At 41.6% G+C, this 16,126-nt stretch overlaps 1 protein-coding gene across 1 annotated transcript in view; it reads right to left on the reverse strand.

The window, feature by feature from the left end:
• kif13ba (kinesin family member 13Ba) overlaps positions 1 to 16,126 on the reverse strand; it is a 54,479-nt gene that overhangs the window by 16,761 nt on the left and 21,592 nt on the right. Inside the window, 13 exon segments of the mRNA XM_034116768.1 lie at positions 23 to 185; positions 854 to 1,133; positions 1,217 to 1,407; positions 1,669 to 1,755; positions 1,869 to 1,999; positions 2,486 to 2,620; positions 2,773 to 2,883; positions 3,840 to 4,052; positions 4,169 to 4,280; positions 4,703 to 4,815; positions 12,739 to 12,873; positions 13,175 to 13,262; positions 14,325 to 14,505. Coding sequence (XP_033972659.1) covers positions 23 to 185; positions 854 to 1,133; positions 1,217 to 1,407; positions 1,669 to 1,755; positions 1,869 to 1,999; positions 2,486 to 2,620; positions 2,773 to 2,883; positions 3,840 to 4,052; positions 4,169 to 4,280; positions 4,703 to 4,815; positions 12,739 to 12,873; positions 13,175 to 13,262; positions 14,325 to 14,505 — 1,940 coding nt within the window.

Here is a 16,126-nt window from a genome sequence, read left to right on the forward strand (position 1 = left end):
TAGCTGCTTGTGTGTGTGAGACCTTGCGGTTTGCGTTGAGGTTGTCTGATGGGATCTGCAGAGTGACTCTGTACTCCGTGTGTCGCTCCAGCTCATCAGAGATGAAACAAGCTTCTTGAACCAGGAGGTTGGCTCTCACGATCTGCTCCCTCAACCGCCGCAGACTCCTAACCAACACCGCCTCCCTGAAGGGGGGGAGGGAGAAGGGTGGACAGAGGTGAGGAGGAGGAAATACAAGGAGCAAGTGTTTAGTTTGCATTCATATCTTAATAAACATAAAACTGATTTGAACTATAAAAAGGTAACTCAGTAGAGTGTGGATCTCCACCAGGTGTCTCTGCCTCTCATCTCACAAAGAAAGAGTTGAAACTGACTCAATTGTCTCCCTTACAGTAAACATAGCAGAAACACAAACAGGGATGTATTGCTCTCAATCTGTGCTTAGCTTTAGTGGATCAGAAGCTCGGGTATCAAATTCATTTGCAAATGCTCAGGTTCAAAATGTGTTTGTGATTTCAGTTTTTGAGACACAATAAAGGGCAAAATGTGGCCTACAACAGACAAGGTAAGGCTTAGCCTGGATAATGGCCTTAAATGCCTTTTGCTACTGAGGCAGTTGTTGAGCACTTGTGGCCTGTTAAGAGGATTTAGGAGTCAACAGTCAATGACGGTATAAAAGAAGTGTACAAATGTTTTTCAAGCTTTGAATTACCACAACCACGTGAAATCATCGAGTCATAAGTCAGTATAAAAAAGGCAGATGGGACATTAACATGCAACATAAGAGGCTTACGCCTGGTGGAGATAAAGTCTGTTATTTGGAGTGTAAATATATTTGTGGTCTCACTCTGACCTGTCCTCATTCCACTGCCTCAGTCTGCTCTGAGCGCTGGTTGAGTGACTCATCCCTCCCATGCTCAGTCTCTCCAGGCTGCGGTAGTGGGACTGCTGTCCTGGAGCCTGCTGTCCAGACGGCGGTCCTCCAGAGGAGCCGGACGACAGACGGTCCGGGTTCAGCTTCTTGCGGAGCTGCTGGAGCTCCTGCTCGTACATCTGTCTCTGCCGCTCCAGAGCAGATTGCTTCTCCTCTTCATGCTGCCTCTCCAGAGATTGGAGGACTGCTTGCATTGGATCTGAGGGAACAAAACAAAAGTCAGAAAACATGACAGGGACTTAACTAATGAATACTCTGTCAATGCAGACTAATACTATTTACCGTTATTGCCCAGGGCTTTCATCATGACCTCTGTCTGAGCGAACTCGTAGGAGAAGCTGACCTCACTGGACACTTCGCTGCCTGTGTCACCATCTGTATCCAGCTGCTCACTGCTGCCACTGTTCTTCATCAGGCCCCCCTCGCCCTCCTCATCCTCAGCTCCCCGAGCACGCCGCTTAGGCAGGTTGATCCTGGAGGTAGGATATCCAGTTAATTAACAATGAGCTGGTTCATTTGCTATATCTTAATTGTCACTGATATTAAGTAATATATGCTATAAAGCTGGTACAGAGCACATTCATTGGATGTCAATCAGTCAAAATCTGTATGTGTTTATAGCAGTTGCAAACTTTATAAAATGACATTATATGTTGAAATACTGAAATGAATAGCAATAGAATAATGAAAAAGATAAATAAACACATGCAAATATTTTGAGGGTATACAATTACCTGAAGAAGTGGTTGTTTCCCCAGAAGATTCGGTCGCCATGGTGAAGCTGCAGAGCACTGGTAACTGGAGAACCGTTTACACACGTCCTATAACAAAGTGAAGACAGCATGACATTAAGATTTACTGTTAGAAAACTGGTTTAACTATTTCTTGACATATTAGGAACTCTTAACCACTGTCAGTGCAGTGCATCCCTTACCTAGCGTTGCGGTACGGGCTGAGGATGACCGCAGCATCAGCATTAATGTTGATGACACAGTGCTCTGCCTGGATACCCATGCCGCACAGCTGGATGTCCTGAGAGTCTGCCGAGCCCACCTTCGTGTGTTCCTAAGACAGGACATTCAAGATATCGTAAACCATTTTTAGCATATATGGTGGGACAATTGAATAAATGTTATGTATTCTGGAGTGAAGCGCATCAATTCTTGCTAGAAATGAATTTACAGAATCTCTTATATTGACTTAATCTATTTTGTTCACCAAACGCCGCCTTGATCACGTTTTCTTGGAAACATTTTGTGCTTTTAAATTTGGTAAATGAGTATAATTCTTGGCTTCCCAACACACACATCACTGTTTTCCAAAAGTGCCCACTGTTGTTCAGATAGCTGACTCCTGATCAGCCAGTAAGCTATGACAACTCCAAGTCCAAATAATGGTCATGTGTAAAGCAATGTTTAAACCGGCAGATGGATTACATGATAGTGACATTGAACTCCATCTTTGTGATAATACTCAGTGTAAATATTTGGAATAAGTTACAAGGCATAGTAAAGCATGGTCTGGAGAGTGTATGTATGCATGTGTGTGTACCTTTAGATAGTACACCAGCAGTTCATTGAGGGCAGGATCGGCATTAAGGTTGACAAGATAACTCTTATCATCTCCAACTTTAATCCCTGATGACTGGAGAGAAATACCCAGACTCTCCAGCTGCTTCTGACGCTCCTACAGACACAGAAACAAATATGATATACTATTCACACAGTGTATAATTCAATATCTAAAACTCTTGCTCGGGGTAGTTTTACAAAATGAATAAAAATCAAAGTTAACTGTTTGGTTTCATAATCATAACTTTCCCAGCTCTTGTGTCTTACCTGTGCAATCTCCTCAGTTTTTCTCAGCTTCTGCTCCCAGGTGTAGGTCATCTCTTGAATCAACTTTTCAGACTCTTCCAGACGGTCTTTCAGATCTGGGGCCTTCAAAGACTGGAGAATGAAACAACAGATCAGAGTAAGTATAGGCCAAGGGTAGCCAACACGTTGCCCCTGCGGGCACTTAGTCGCCCGCAGGGGCAACGTGAGTCGCCCGCGGGGCATGTTCTAAAAATAGCTCGCCAAGCAAATCCAAAATGTAAAAAATACACAAAACAAAAAAGGAAATTAAAAGAATCTACCCTATGCATAAACGAAACCTCAATCATAGCGAACTCTATCTACTTACTACAACTCTATATCTATCTAACACCCCTCCTCCCCCCACCCCCACAATGAATATCGACCAATCACGTTCTTGCTTGATTTGCGGGACCAGCGTTGCAGTCGGGAAGAAAAGCAATGTGGAGCGGGACCTCACCGCACACTTCATAAGGAGTGTGACCTTTCCTTCTGGCAGAATCTACACAACACATCAGCCCCATTGAACAGCCTAGTCGTGCCAGCCTATACAGCACATGAGGGGCAGAGCTTTACTGTGTGTGTGTTGCAACTTGCATATATATTTATTGCACTTGACGCACACGTACGCATGGCGTAATTTCCACTTTTCGAAATCCTGTTTGAGTCCCCTCACTTTACAAATATGTTTATTATAATTTTTTAACGCAAGCCGTCAAAAATCTTCCCGGGGTTGTATGCCCCCGGACCCCCCTAGAGGATGTGAGGTCCACCCCCAAATAAAGCAGGTTAAAATAATTAAATTGCATACATTTTCTTTTAGTAAACACTGAAAACGGGTCCCACAGACCCAAACAGCACACAAAGGTTAAAGGTAAGCATATAATAATGTTAAAATGTGCTAAATATATACACTGCAAAAAACGTAAAAGTAGCTCACGACTTGTTTTATTTTTTGAAAGTAGCTCTCATCCGAAAAAAGTTTGGTGACCCCTGGTATAGGCAGATATTTGTTTAAGTTGATTTTGAACGTTTCGAGGATATCCCACCTCTGCCTGAGTCAGTTGCACTCGTAGTTTATCTACTTCCTCCCGGAGTTCCCTGGTGATGCGAGCATTGGGGTCTTCGTTGACAACAGCGTGGTTAACAATGCTCTTTGCTCTGTCTGCATAGCGCAGCGTGGAGAGCGTCTCATCGTAGTTGTCTGCTGCTGGACTCACAGTTGCAACCATGGCTGTGCGACTGTTGCCACCCAGACAGTCCTGGAGAGAGGTGACCATGAAAGGAAAAAAAGGGACAAAAGAAAATTCACTCTATAGTCAAACAAAGGAAATATATTTTTCTTATTTTCTGGTGAACACGTTTATTGTGTCTGTACCTTCAGGAGCCATGTCAGAACAGAGTCTCTGTAAGGAACAAACTTGTTTTTGTTCTTCGTTGTTCCCTGTTCGGCTAGCGCTGAAATCACCAGACCCAGCGTGGTCAGAGACCTGAGAAACAAACAAAAACACACTACGGGTAAATGCGTTGCTTTTTGATTTTCTACCGTGGTTATCAGGTGGCAAGGAAAAAAAAAGATTCTCCTAATGTTCTGTCAAGTGTTTTACTATGATTTAGGTATAAGGAGTATAAGGAAAGTTGCTGTAGAGAGGCACCAAATTCACAAAAGGGTAACCGAAAACCAGGAAGATTTGCACATTAACCATCCAGCTATAAATGCAAATGGAAAAAAATGGCACGTGACAACACTCTGTGGTTAAAAAGAAATGTCTTGCTAAAGAAAGTAACACAGCCAAGTTGAAAACATCTTAAGACAATTTAGAGTTTAGAGTCTTAGCCTGAAAAGGAAAACACCCAATGATGGGTTTGTGTGTAAGTGTGTGTTGAGTGTGTCAGTGTTGCTTTCCCGTACTTGTTGATGTTGCTGCCCTCCTTGAGTCGCTCCCCGGCTGCTCCAGTCTTTGCTGCTCGCTCACTTCCAGCCAAGTCTACCAGACTCAGCCGACTAACCTTCTCCCCACTCGTCTACAGAGAAGAAGAAAAAAAAACACAGTAGGAAAGACTGATTATTGTCTCAATCTTTACACTTTTTAGATAAACTGATAAACCAACCACTTGGGTATTCTTTACGTTTTTAATTTACAATCTAAGTGCTTGGATGGTTTTCAGACGGCCAACCACTGCCTTACACAGGGTTCTTACACCTTTTCCAAAGTCAAATTCAAGCAGTTTTCAAGCATTTTCAAGGTGCATTTTCAAGCTTTTCAAGCATCTTACAGCTGTTGTAAATTACATATTTATATACACATACTTATACTCAAATGATTATTTCCCTACCTCACATTAAATCAGATGTTCTTTATGCTATAAACAACCAAATGTGTGTTTCATAATAGCATTCTACATGAGGATGAAAAATTAAAAATGTTAGAAAAGAAAACTAAGTTTAATATTTCAAAATGTGTGACCCATCTGTACGTAGACTGGGCATCCCATATAACCTGGCTGAGCCAATATAAAACAATCAGCCAAATAACTTTTCAATATATTATTGATTACTATTTTTGAGGTACTTTTAGGTTGGCAGTAAACACAAGTCAGAGGTAAATGGTGTACTTTTCCTCCACTACATGTATTTAATACCTTTAGTTACTTTACAGATGTGGATGAATGATGTGAAATATAATCAAGTGTTAAATCAGACTTTAGTTCCACCTGGAGTAAATCCACAAGCTACTCTGTAGTATACAAAGTCATTCAAACTAGCTGCAACTTTACCAGCTTTGAGAACACTTTCATGATCAATCATTATAAAACATATCATATACAATTATTAGGGATGCTCCGATCGCCAATTTTGGAGCCGATCGCCGGAATCAGTATCGGCCGATACCGATATCGCTCTCTTTTCCTCTCTCCCCCTCTCTCCTGACAGCCCGTCAGTATCTCCTGCAGCTCACTGATCCAGTAATGAGAGACCCGACAGTGAAGAATAAATATATTTATAACTAGTTTAGCTTGTTCCAGAGGTAGATAAAATAGCTAAGTGTGTTAGGTCTAACTCTTAATGTGTGTTTTGCTCCGCTCACCGGTCCGTCACAGCGGGTGGAGCTGCAGGATTTCTGCTTCACACACACGTTGCATACCGCTATTTTACTGTCATTTTCGGACACTTAAAATACTGCCAGACTAGTGAAGCCATTTTGGCGAGCTTGTTTTGCCGCGCACAGAGAAAAGTGTCATGTATTTTACATGCAACGATAGCCTAATCTAAAATGCTATACTATGGCGTACCTTTCGTGTGGTGTGTGGCTCGTCAGCGCAGACTCTCGCATCGTTATTGTTGCACACTTTGCAGGAGGCTACTCTTGGGCTTCGCTTGACCCTCGTCTTAGCCATGGCTTGTATTTGTCTTCTGCTAGCCAACGCTCGTTGAAACGGCAACCTCCTGGCATACTGTCATCTATCACTCTCATCAGAATGCCCAGGTCACACACGTAACAAAAACACTTGCCGGTCACGCGCATTGCGCGGGAAGGTCGGAGCGGAGCTGTTTTATGTAAAAGCGAAGCAATTAAGCGCGCTCCGACTTCTTTATTTTCTTTTAATCTAAAAAGCGAAGTAAAGCATTTACAATTTCAAGCACTTTATCCCAAATTCAAGCACCATTCCCAAAATTCAAGCATTTTTCAAACCTTGAAAACACCTCGTACAATTTCAAGCATTTTCAAGGATTTCCAGCACCCGTACGCACCCTGCTTACACTTTCATTTATAGTAAATCGGACAATCGCTGTTTTTGAATTCTTAGTAGAATATTTACCCTAAAAAGGCACCTCCTTTTTAAACTACATCACCACCAATGCAGTTGTATGACCTAGTTCAGCACTCCCTATGTTTTCTACACTAGAATAATACGCCTTGTTGGAAAAATCGGAACCATAAAATGAACCTTGCCCAGATCATTTTATTACTGGCCATTACAGGTAGTATTAAGTATTATTGTACTCATTGAAATACGCCAACAAACTCCACAATGACTCTTTATGACATATGCCATTCATGTGTGTCATAAACAGATAATGCTTCCTTTGTCTGTTGGCTAAATGCATCATGAAGTTTAAGTAGACTTGGTGGACATGTACTGTAGCTTCAACAGTCAACTTGAAGCAATGCATGTGTTAATGTTCACTATTTTCTACTACAAATAGTACTTTCTCCTACTTTCTTGTAAACGACTGTCCACCAGCTTGTCAAATCCAGTGGGGGGCAGCCATTTGACACATGTACCAATTTGTTTTGTGTTGTCCAGGACAAACAAATGTCTCCGAGCTGTGGTCTAGAACATTTATACAGATTTCATCATGCTGACAATCCTGTAAGCAGAATTGTACATCCTCATGAGGTCTGACAGGACTCTGATGGCTCACTAATTACAGGAGGCTCTACATCAAAGCAATCCCCGCTGGGTTTCAGCTGCTTCCAACTGAGCCTTACTCCAATTTGGCTCCATGACAGCAACAGACAAATCGAGCTCAGAAATAAACAACAAGGTGTTTGGCTTCATCAGAAGGCTCCCTTCATCGATTTGATCTTGCTAGGCTGGATACTTTTGTCAACTCTTGTCCAGAGGACCTTCTCTATGCTGTCTCTGATAGTTTTGACTCTACCAACAAGGTGATGCCAAACTGCTCAGTTAGACTTTGGTTTCTCATCTTTCAATCGCTTGTTGAACGGTTCCTTGGATTTCTTTTCGCAAGCTGTTGATATCACATTTCCATTCACAGTGGGAAGGATCCACACCTAGCCAGGCGTGACAGCTCGGCCTCAGTAGCTGACGAGGCTGAACACCTGATCTTCATTTGTCGTCTACAAAAGCAGCATGTCAGCAGATGCAGTTGTCTGTCTGTCTGTCTGTCTGTCTGTCTGTCTGTCTGTCTGTCTGTCTGTCTGTCTGTCTGTCTGTCTGTCTGTCTGTCTGTGTGTGTGTGTGTGTCTGTCTGTCTACAGTTGAACCTCTTCAGCCACTGTTTTCTATCAGATCATCATCTGGTGGTTAAAGGGGCCCTATTATGCTCATATTCAGGTTTCATATTTGTATGTAGTGTCTCTCCTGGGACATGTCTCCATGCTTTAATGTTCAAAAAGGTCTTTATTTTTCTCAAACTGCCTGTGCTGCAGCACCTCTTTTCACCCTCTGTCTGAAACCAGAGCCCAGTCTGCTCTGATTGGTTAGATGGCTGGCTCTTTTGTGATTGGTCAACCGCTTAGAGATGTCCTGCCCCTTAGTCTATCACGTACAATGTATTTGTGAACTAGCCAATAAACGTGCAAGTGTTACATGTTTGTGTCAATATGTTATGGAAGTAAAAGGGAACTTTAGGATCTCAGCCTTTGCAGACCATTTACATGCACACAAACCTATAACACAGTACAGGAAAGGGAAAACCCCAAAAAGCACAATAGGGCCCCTTCACACATGTCTGGTGTTAAGGCTCAATTGCGAGGTAACTTTATAGTAAAGACAAACAATGAGGTGTCCGACACTGCCCAGATCCTGTGATGTATTGCACTTCTTATTGAGGAAACCGGTTACTCCTACACATTCAAACCTCCATGAATCAGTCTGGATTCCAAAGTGTTTTGCTATCTTCTTCAGTGATGTGACCTTCGACCTTTGTTCCCATTTTTCTAAATTCCACTGACTGAAAACACAGCTTTCTAACATGGAAAAGGGGGGTTTCGGACGTATACAGTGCTTTCTGTTGTTCTCTAGTTTCCTACATTTTCTGATACTTTAACAAACACAATAGGAACCCTGTGACCTCGGAAAGTCCACATACTTAAAGTTTGACTTCTTTGGTTGTCATGTTTCAAAATATCATATTCAACAGGGGGAGCCCAGTGTGATGAAATGGATCTCAATGCCTATGTAAAAGGAGTCATGTTATCAGGAGGAGTTTGTATTGTGAGAAAAACAGTATTGTATTGAACATAAAAAAAGACAAAAAAAATTCACATTTAACAAAACCTCAGTAAAAGGAAAAAGAAAGAACCATGAAAAGACCCGGTCACAAGACAAACTGATACAGTCAGCCTCAGACCTGTAGTGCTCCAAAATCCCCTAGAGTAAAGCAAACTGTTAAACTAACAAGAGATATTTATCTGGGACACGGACAGAATAGATACAAAAAAAATAATAAAATCATGTCTTTGAATAGGGCCAGAAAGACCAGCATATACAGTAACCGTAACTCTGTATAAAGTGGTGCGGGAATGAGTCCTAAACTCTGAAATAAGTAAGCATTTTAGCACTAACGGGTGCCCTCTTCTCAAAGTGAATGTTGTTTTGGCTAGTCTGAAATAAGGTCTGTGTTTAATACAAGCTGAAGAGATTCTGACATTGTGTTTTATGACATCATATACGTCAGTAAATACCCCACTTGTGAATGTCAATCTTTTACCCGTCTTAAAAAAGGCAGTTACTAACAAGTTTCTCAAAGAGAATACAAATTGCATCACAAATCAGACTTTAGTTTCGTGGTGGAGACGTGAAGACATGTGATGTAGTTTGTTTATAGCCTTATATTAGCTATTGACCTCTGGAAGTTGCATGTGTACTTTAACTGTTATTAAAGTGGTATTAATATGTGGGGATAATCCTGCTAACGTACCGTGTAAGTATAGGACCAAATGTGTGTTTGCCACAGATTTTCTTTTCTGCAATATTCCAAAAATCCAACGTACAAATCCCATAGCTTTTTAATTGAGGAAGCCTTTGCGATGCCAACTCCAGGGTCAGCCTACAAAAGTACTTAATCACTGCACCACTCAATAGCGATGACCTATGAGTGGGTTCTAATCTACAGGGCCATGTCCTATCCTATCCTATCCTGTCCTGTCCTGGCAGCAAACCAAATGTGCAGGAAACTCTTTGGTCCTATTCAATTCTTAACATCTAACTGGTAGATGTAGTGAAAAGGAGGAAACACCAGCCACGGCAGCAGTTTCCTTTCTTAACAAGAGATTCTGTAAGCAGGAGAGATGATACCTGGGTCAGTAACCAGATCAGCAGGCAGGACATACAGCGTGTCAGAATCTTTAACGCAGCGTTAAGACACAAAGCACAGAACCAGTGTCAGGGCATTAACGCACGCTACATGTGGAAAACAATCAAGGAAAAACAATTCTCTTTTTTTTCAAACACTAACTAAACTACGTCACCAAAGCTTGACTGGATTTAGGAAAGCATAGACCAGAAAAGCAAACAACAGGCAGCGAATAGGACCAAAGTTCAAAGTGACTGCACTTTGAGGGTTTGGTTGACAAGTCTGAGCAGTGCATGATGCTGAAAGGAAATCCTGTGATGAGCGTCAGAATGAATCATCTAGCACTGAGTGATTCGTCTACCAGTCATAGTTGGCTTTGTGTTTTATTACACCTGTCCCTTCATCATTGTTTCTCCCACTAGCTGAGCCATTGATGAGCGCCAACGCTATGTCCAGCTATTTGAGCTAAAGTAACTCAATTATGCAAAGTTCCAAAATGTATTACTTTTTATTATTGATTGATCTAGGAATTACTATATTGATTAAATCATAACTCTTTAAGACCATAAGTCCAACATTCCAACATTGGACAGCACTTGTTGTTGTTTGTAAATAAGAAATGTAATTACTTTTTAAAACATAAATCAGATTGAACTTAAATGTGCTGATATTTGCCCATTCAACATTTTGTATTTAGAAAGCAATTTTGCATGAACAAAGCAACAAGAGCTAAATTATCCAGAGACAGGATGTATGAGCCGAGTGATTCATTCACTGACTACAGTCTTTGCATCAGGTCTTGACTTGATGTACATACTGACTGAATGACTGACTAACTAACTTTGAGTGATTGACTCTGGGTGTGCCTTGAAAACAGAGTAGGCTGTATCAGCTGACTGACTCAAAGTCATGCCTGTAAATTATTAACAGGATCCGCTGATGGTGACTTGCTCTGGAAATAAGAGTAAGGAGCAGGAGCACTGGAGTGTGTCAGCGAGGATGGAGAATTAGTCATTTCGATCTTTTCTTGGAGTGCCTGTTCAGACAGCTGAGCTGACATCATCCCGATTTGTAACTACCTTCTCTCCCACAGGCTGCAGGGGCTGATTGATAGACACCAGACCGTGTTTCCCTAGTCAAATGTACAGGATTACACATACACTTCTGTTGTGTTACAGACAAAAATGTCTGCATGGCAACACTGATCGATGTTTTCTGTGGCTGTCCAAGTCTGTTCACTGTTTCTATTCCACTAAGTCCTTAAACCAGAGTTCTTCAACAGGGGGTCCGCGACCCCCAGGGGGTCCGCGGAGGTACTGCAGGGGGGTCGCGAAATCTTTGGTTGATTAGACCATTTTTTATATTTCTTTAAAAAAAAAAATTCCAAACATTTTTTTCTCACAAATTGAAATGTCTTTAAATGCACATTAACATGAATCCAACATATTGTAGCGAACGGAGAAATGGAGGCAGAAGACGTTATCTTTCAGTCAGCAATGCACGCATTCAGCTACACACAGTAGCTATCTCAAGCTAGGCGCCGGTTCACTCACAGCAGGAGACTACCCCGGACCTGTCCCACCAGGCCTCCTGTACACAAAGGGGAGGACCCGCCCCTATCGCTGCTGTGTCAATCACGAGGCCGCATGACACACGCTGGCTCTGCCTTTTTTTGAATAGCTTAGTATTGAATGTACAATAACAGAGTAGCTATGTTTATACACGGCACTAGGCCCCGTTTAATATAAAACACAATTGTATGCCATACATATAGTAGGGGGGTCCCTGCTCCAGTTCTCCATCAGTTTGGGGGTCCCTGGCCTGAAAAACGTTGAAGACCCCTGCCTTAAACAATGCCAGAGCCCATACCGTGTTCCCGTTAGTGTTTACTTCCTGTATGCCTTCTTCTGTTGATTTATCTGACGTCCAGCGCTCCGTCTTTTAACCTCTTTTAATTTCTCTATCTTAATCCTCCTTAGCAACGGTCATTATTATGCTTAGCAGCGGTCTGTACAACAGTCTTAACCCTCAGATGCACAAGTGATTGGACCCTACACTCTTCCATAAGTGACTCAAATATGACCCATATTAGAATAATATGTGTTTTTATGCCATTTTTGTAATTTTGGTTAAGAATAATCACTTTTTGTACACACAATGTTTTGGTACACACAAGAAATATTTTATATTTAAATGTTCACGATTTATAATTCACACACGCACGTGTGCACGACTGAACTACTTATCCATGCCTTCATGTCTTCCCGCCTTGACTACTGTAACTCACTGTGACTAACTGGTACAAAATGCACCCGCCCGACTCCTCACACACACACACCAAATCATGGCACCACATCACCCCAGTCCCCGTCTTCCACTGCATCAACTTCAAAATACTGGCCCTCACCTACAAAGCCCTCCACCATCAATATGTTTTATTATACCACTGTAGCACATCGATTCTGGGAAGAAGGAGGTAAGGGAGTAAAGGCATTTAATGACTTATTTTGATCAAACTCGTACACAATCTAGTGCACTGGGGTGGATGGGAGACATTGAAAATGATTGACCTATTTAGGCATACTCTAACAACAAACGTAATACCATGCTGTATACTCCAAATATCTAGAGGATTTAACTCGTGATCGATTATTGACAGTTCAATTTGATTTATTTTTAAGTAAAGTTTAAACCTAAATTAAATGTAATTAAATGTGAAAGTGATTAGAGGCATATACAGGGGCATCTTTCACATAAAACAACGTTTCGCTGGCACAAAATTGATTTGTCAGAAAAGGCAACTTCAATCGATGATCAAATCTGTGCATCCCTACTTAAAAGAGTATGTGTTCTGTCTAAAACTGTGCCCTAGCCCAGCCTGTGTGTGTGTCATTTCTTACCTCGGACTTCACGTCTTTCAGTGTGTGTGTGAGGATGATGTTGAAGACAGCGTGTGATCGACTGCTCTCCTCATTCATGTTGGTGGCAGCAACAGTCCGAGACTTATTCCCCTCTGACATCAGCACCTCGATGTCCTGTAAGAACAAGAGAAATTCAACAATTATTACATATATACAATTATAATTTGTTTTTTTTACAGTACAGTCATTTTTGTAATTCTATGCAGGATTCCTGTTTAAATAGTGAATAACTTTAAAGCCCAATTTGAATTACACAATGTATTTAAATTGGACGTGTTTATAACTAACCCCTTCCAGTTTGATTGGAGGGACTACAAAGCAAACTGCTGCTATCGGATGTGGCAGCCAGGATGCAACACAGCATTAGACGTCAGTGAATCAGCATGACAAAAAAGCATGTTATAAACTATTTTACCTTGTAGCACGCCACAGCTAGTCGAGACAAGCCATCCACGTAGGGACCCAAAACCTTATGTTCCCTCACCCTCAGAGATTGTTTACCCCTGGAAAGAAAATAAAAGCAGGTTTCAAACACAGACAAACAACTCTTGTTTGCACAAATGAAATATTACCATAGAGTACTCAACATTTTATTTTCTATAATGACATTTTGTCCTCTGTACCGTAGTCTGAATTTTGAAATGTCACACTATAATACTCCCCATGGACTGCTAAGGAAATGTAGCTATCTAGCTAACTGTGGGATGGTCAATGACTGTCCATTGTCCCTGTTAAATAATATGACTTGTCCCAGATTAAAAGAAATGTCTTCCAAATGATCTGATGTATAATCAGGAGTTGCATTATAGGCTCAGGTGGTTCTTGCCATCACTACGACTGTCCCCAGTTCATACAGACTCTGTTAGCACTTGGCTCTCTGACCCTGGTTTAAACTTGCTCCAGGCCGGACCACCTCATCATTCTCTGCTTCACGGCAAAGCACATATGGCTGTCAGATGGCCTGCTTCTCTTCGGCCTTTTTTACTGAGGTGAAAGGTCATAAAGTGAGAGTGGGCCAAAGGTCATGCAGTCTGGGGTGGCAAACACAGGCCCGTGGTGCTGATTTACTGCTGAAGTGCTGGACATGAACTGGACTCTGTCAGTGGCTGCAAGGCAGAGGAGTCATCTTTTCTCCCACTGACTACAGCAGCTGGTGGGACCACATCTACCAGCAACTTTCTCTAGTGATAACAACTTACTTCATGTCAAATGTACTCAAGATACTGGTTGTTCAAGTCAAAAGTAGGCTAACTTAGCAGAGACAAACTGGATTTACTTGTATTTAAGGTTGATCCAGCAGCCCATGACTGTTGTTTATTTGTGTTTCAGTCCAAATATCAGGGCTCCCATGGTGTGCATTTGGAAATCAATCTAATTTGAGCTTATTAAATCACGATTGACTCAACATTTTCCGTTAGAGCTTCACACTAAAAGCCATAATTTGATCACTTCAGTGAAACGTTTTTTACTGTTAAGAAGCTGCAACAACTATATTTTATACATAGAGCCAGAGAGGATTAAATGGGCCACAACAAAAGGGTGAGAAGATTAGTTCGGGGTCATACCCTTTGGGGTCGAGCAGATCTCGGACCTTCTCGTTGTAGATCTCCATGTAGGACACCTCAACAGTGAAGCTCTCCTCCTCCCGCTGTTCCTTCTGGGTTCGCATAAACAAAGCACTGCACAGCCGGGGAATCAGACCCGGCTGGTCAACTGAACCCATCATGGTGTACGACTTCCCCGAGCCTGGTTACAACACACACACACACATCCAATTAGAACAGAAAATTGGTGATGTAATGATGAACTTCGAGGAACACAATTGAAGTAAGTTATGCCAATTCCACTGAGTCCTTGCCAAGATGGTGTTAGTGAGTTTGATTTGGTTATTGTCCAGATTCATTAAAGTCTGTTTTACGAATGAGCTTACAAAGCAATTAAGCTGGTGGTTCAGTCAAGGAGACAACCTGGATTCAGAAGGTGCATGGTTGTATTTAGTTTGTACATTAATAACAAAAATAGGTGTTTTTTTGTATACTAATAAGACTAACAAAGCTAAGAGAGCACATGCAAGCACGATGCAAACGTGTGGCTTAGACATAACTTTACATTGTCAGTTTTCTTTATTCAATTAAGATGACTGCAGTAGCCATGGCAGACAACATGTTATTGTATAGCATTAGAAAGTGGCTTTTGTGTATACAGTGGATTGATTTAACAGCTCTAGCAACTGTGTGGAAAGATGTGCAGTGTTTTGTGTTGACACTTGACAGAAGAGAGGCTTTCAACCTTCCCGTTTCAACACATCCTCACTGACACTCCTCTCTTAATCGTTTTACAAAGAGCTTTAGGGCACTGTGCTAATGACGGAAAAGATAAGTTGTTCATATGTTTTGTCCTGTAGTTATTGAAAGCTTGCGAAGGTAACATTGGAAAAGCACGCACGCTTGATTTAAAAAACAATATCCAACTGATTCAAAACAGCCAATGTCGCCACCTTTTTTCAGAGAAAATAGCTAGCAGCAAGAGTTGTAAAAGTCGCCTAATCTAGAAGGCAAGAATGTCCCCAAATTGGCAACACCAATTACCCCATCAAATCGTCATGAAAATAAGCATATCAAAATGAATGCAATAATGAACATGACTATTGTAAGTACCCCCAGCTGTGAAGCTAGAACAGGCTGTGTAGGCCGAAAGAACTGATTGGACGGACTTATTTCATTCCTGCAACACTGACAGATTCCACATTTATGTATTACTCTTGCCATACGATTTGATTTTGTGATTGCTCTTGGGATGTAAAGTTTACATCAGAGCAACAAAAAATGTTGAAGGCCTATTATCCACCCTTTTGTGTATCCACATGGTTCGGCCGTATGTGTGATGTATAAGGCATCTCACTTTGTCTAGAGGGCGTCATGTGTTATTGCTAGGCGCCGGGTAATGCTCTGATTCTCTTATCCTTTCAGTAGGAAGCTTATATTGCGCGATTCTATACACTTTGTTTGTTTGTGTATTTTTCATGGCCGATGTGTTGTATGTGTTGATTGTTTTGGTACTCAGAATTTTGTGTAATTCTAAGGGGGAGAGTGTGACAGTTGTAAATATGCAGAGTTGTTTATTTGTATTTTGGTATCATTTAGTATAATCACACAAATTCTGTGTGCTTCATTTAATGAATGTTCAATACCTGACAAGGTCGGAGATCAGTGGGCGGAACCTCTGAAGTGTGGTCGCTGTGCTCAGAGGATTATTTTTATGGGGACTTCCCCCTTCATATTGTGTCCCTCACGTTTCCTCGCCCCTTTCTGTAAATGTTCCACGTGAGAGGAGTCACTGTGAGGGAAACCTAATATAAGACTGATTT

Source organism: Trematomus bernacchii, unplaced genomic scaffold, assembly GCF_902827165.1.
Source record: "Trematomus bernacchii unplaced genomic scaffold, fTreBer1.1, whole genome shotgun sequence".
Lineage (NCBI taxonomy): Eukaryota > Metazoa > Chordata > Actinopteri > Perciformes > Nototheniidae > Trematomus > Trematomus bernacchii.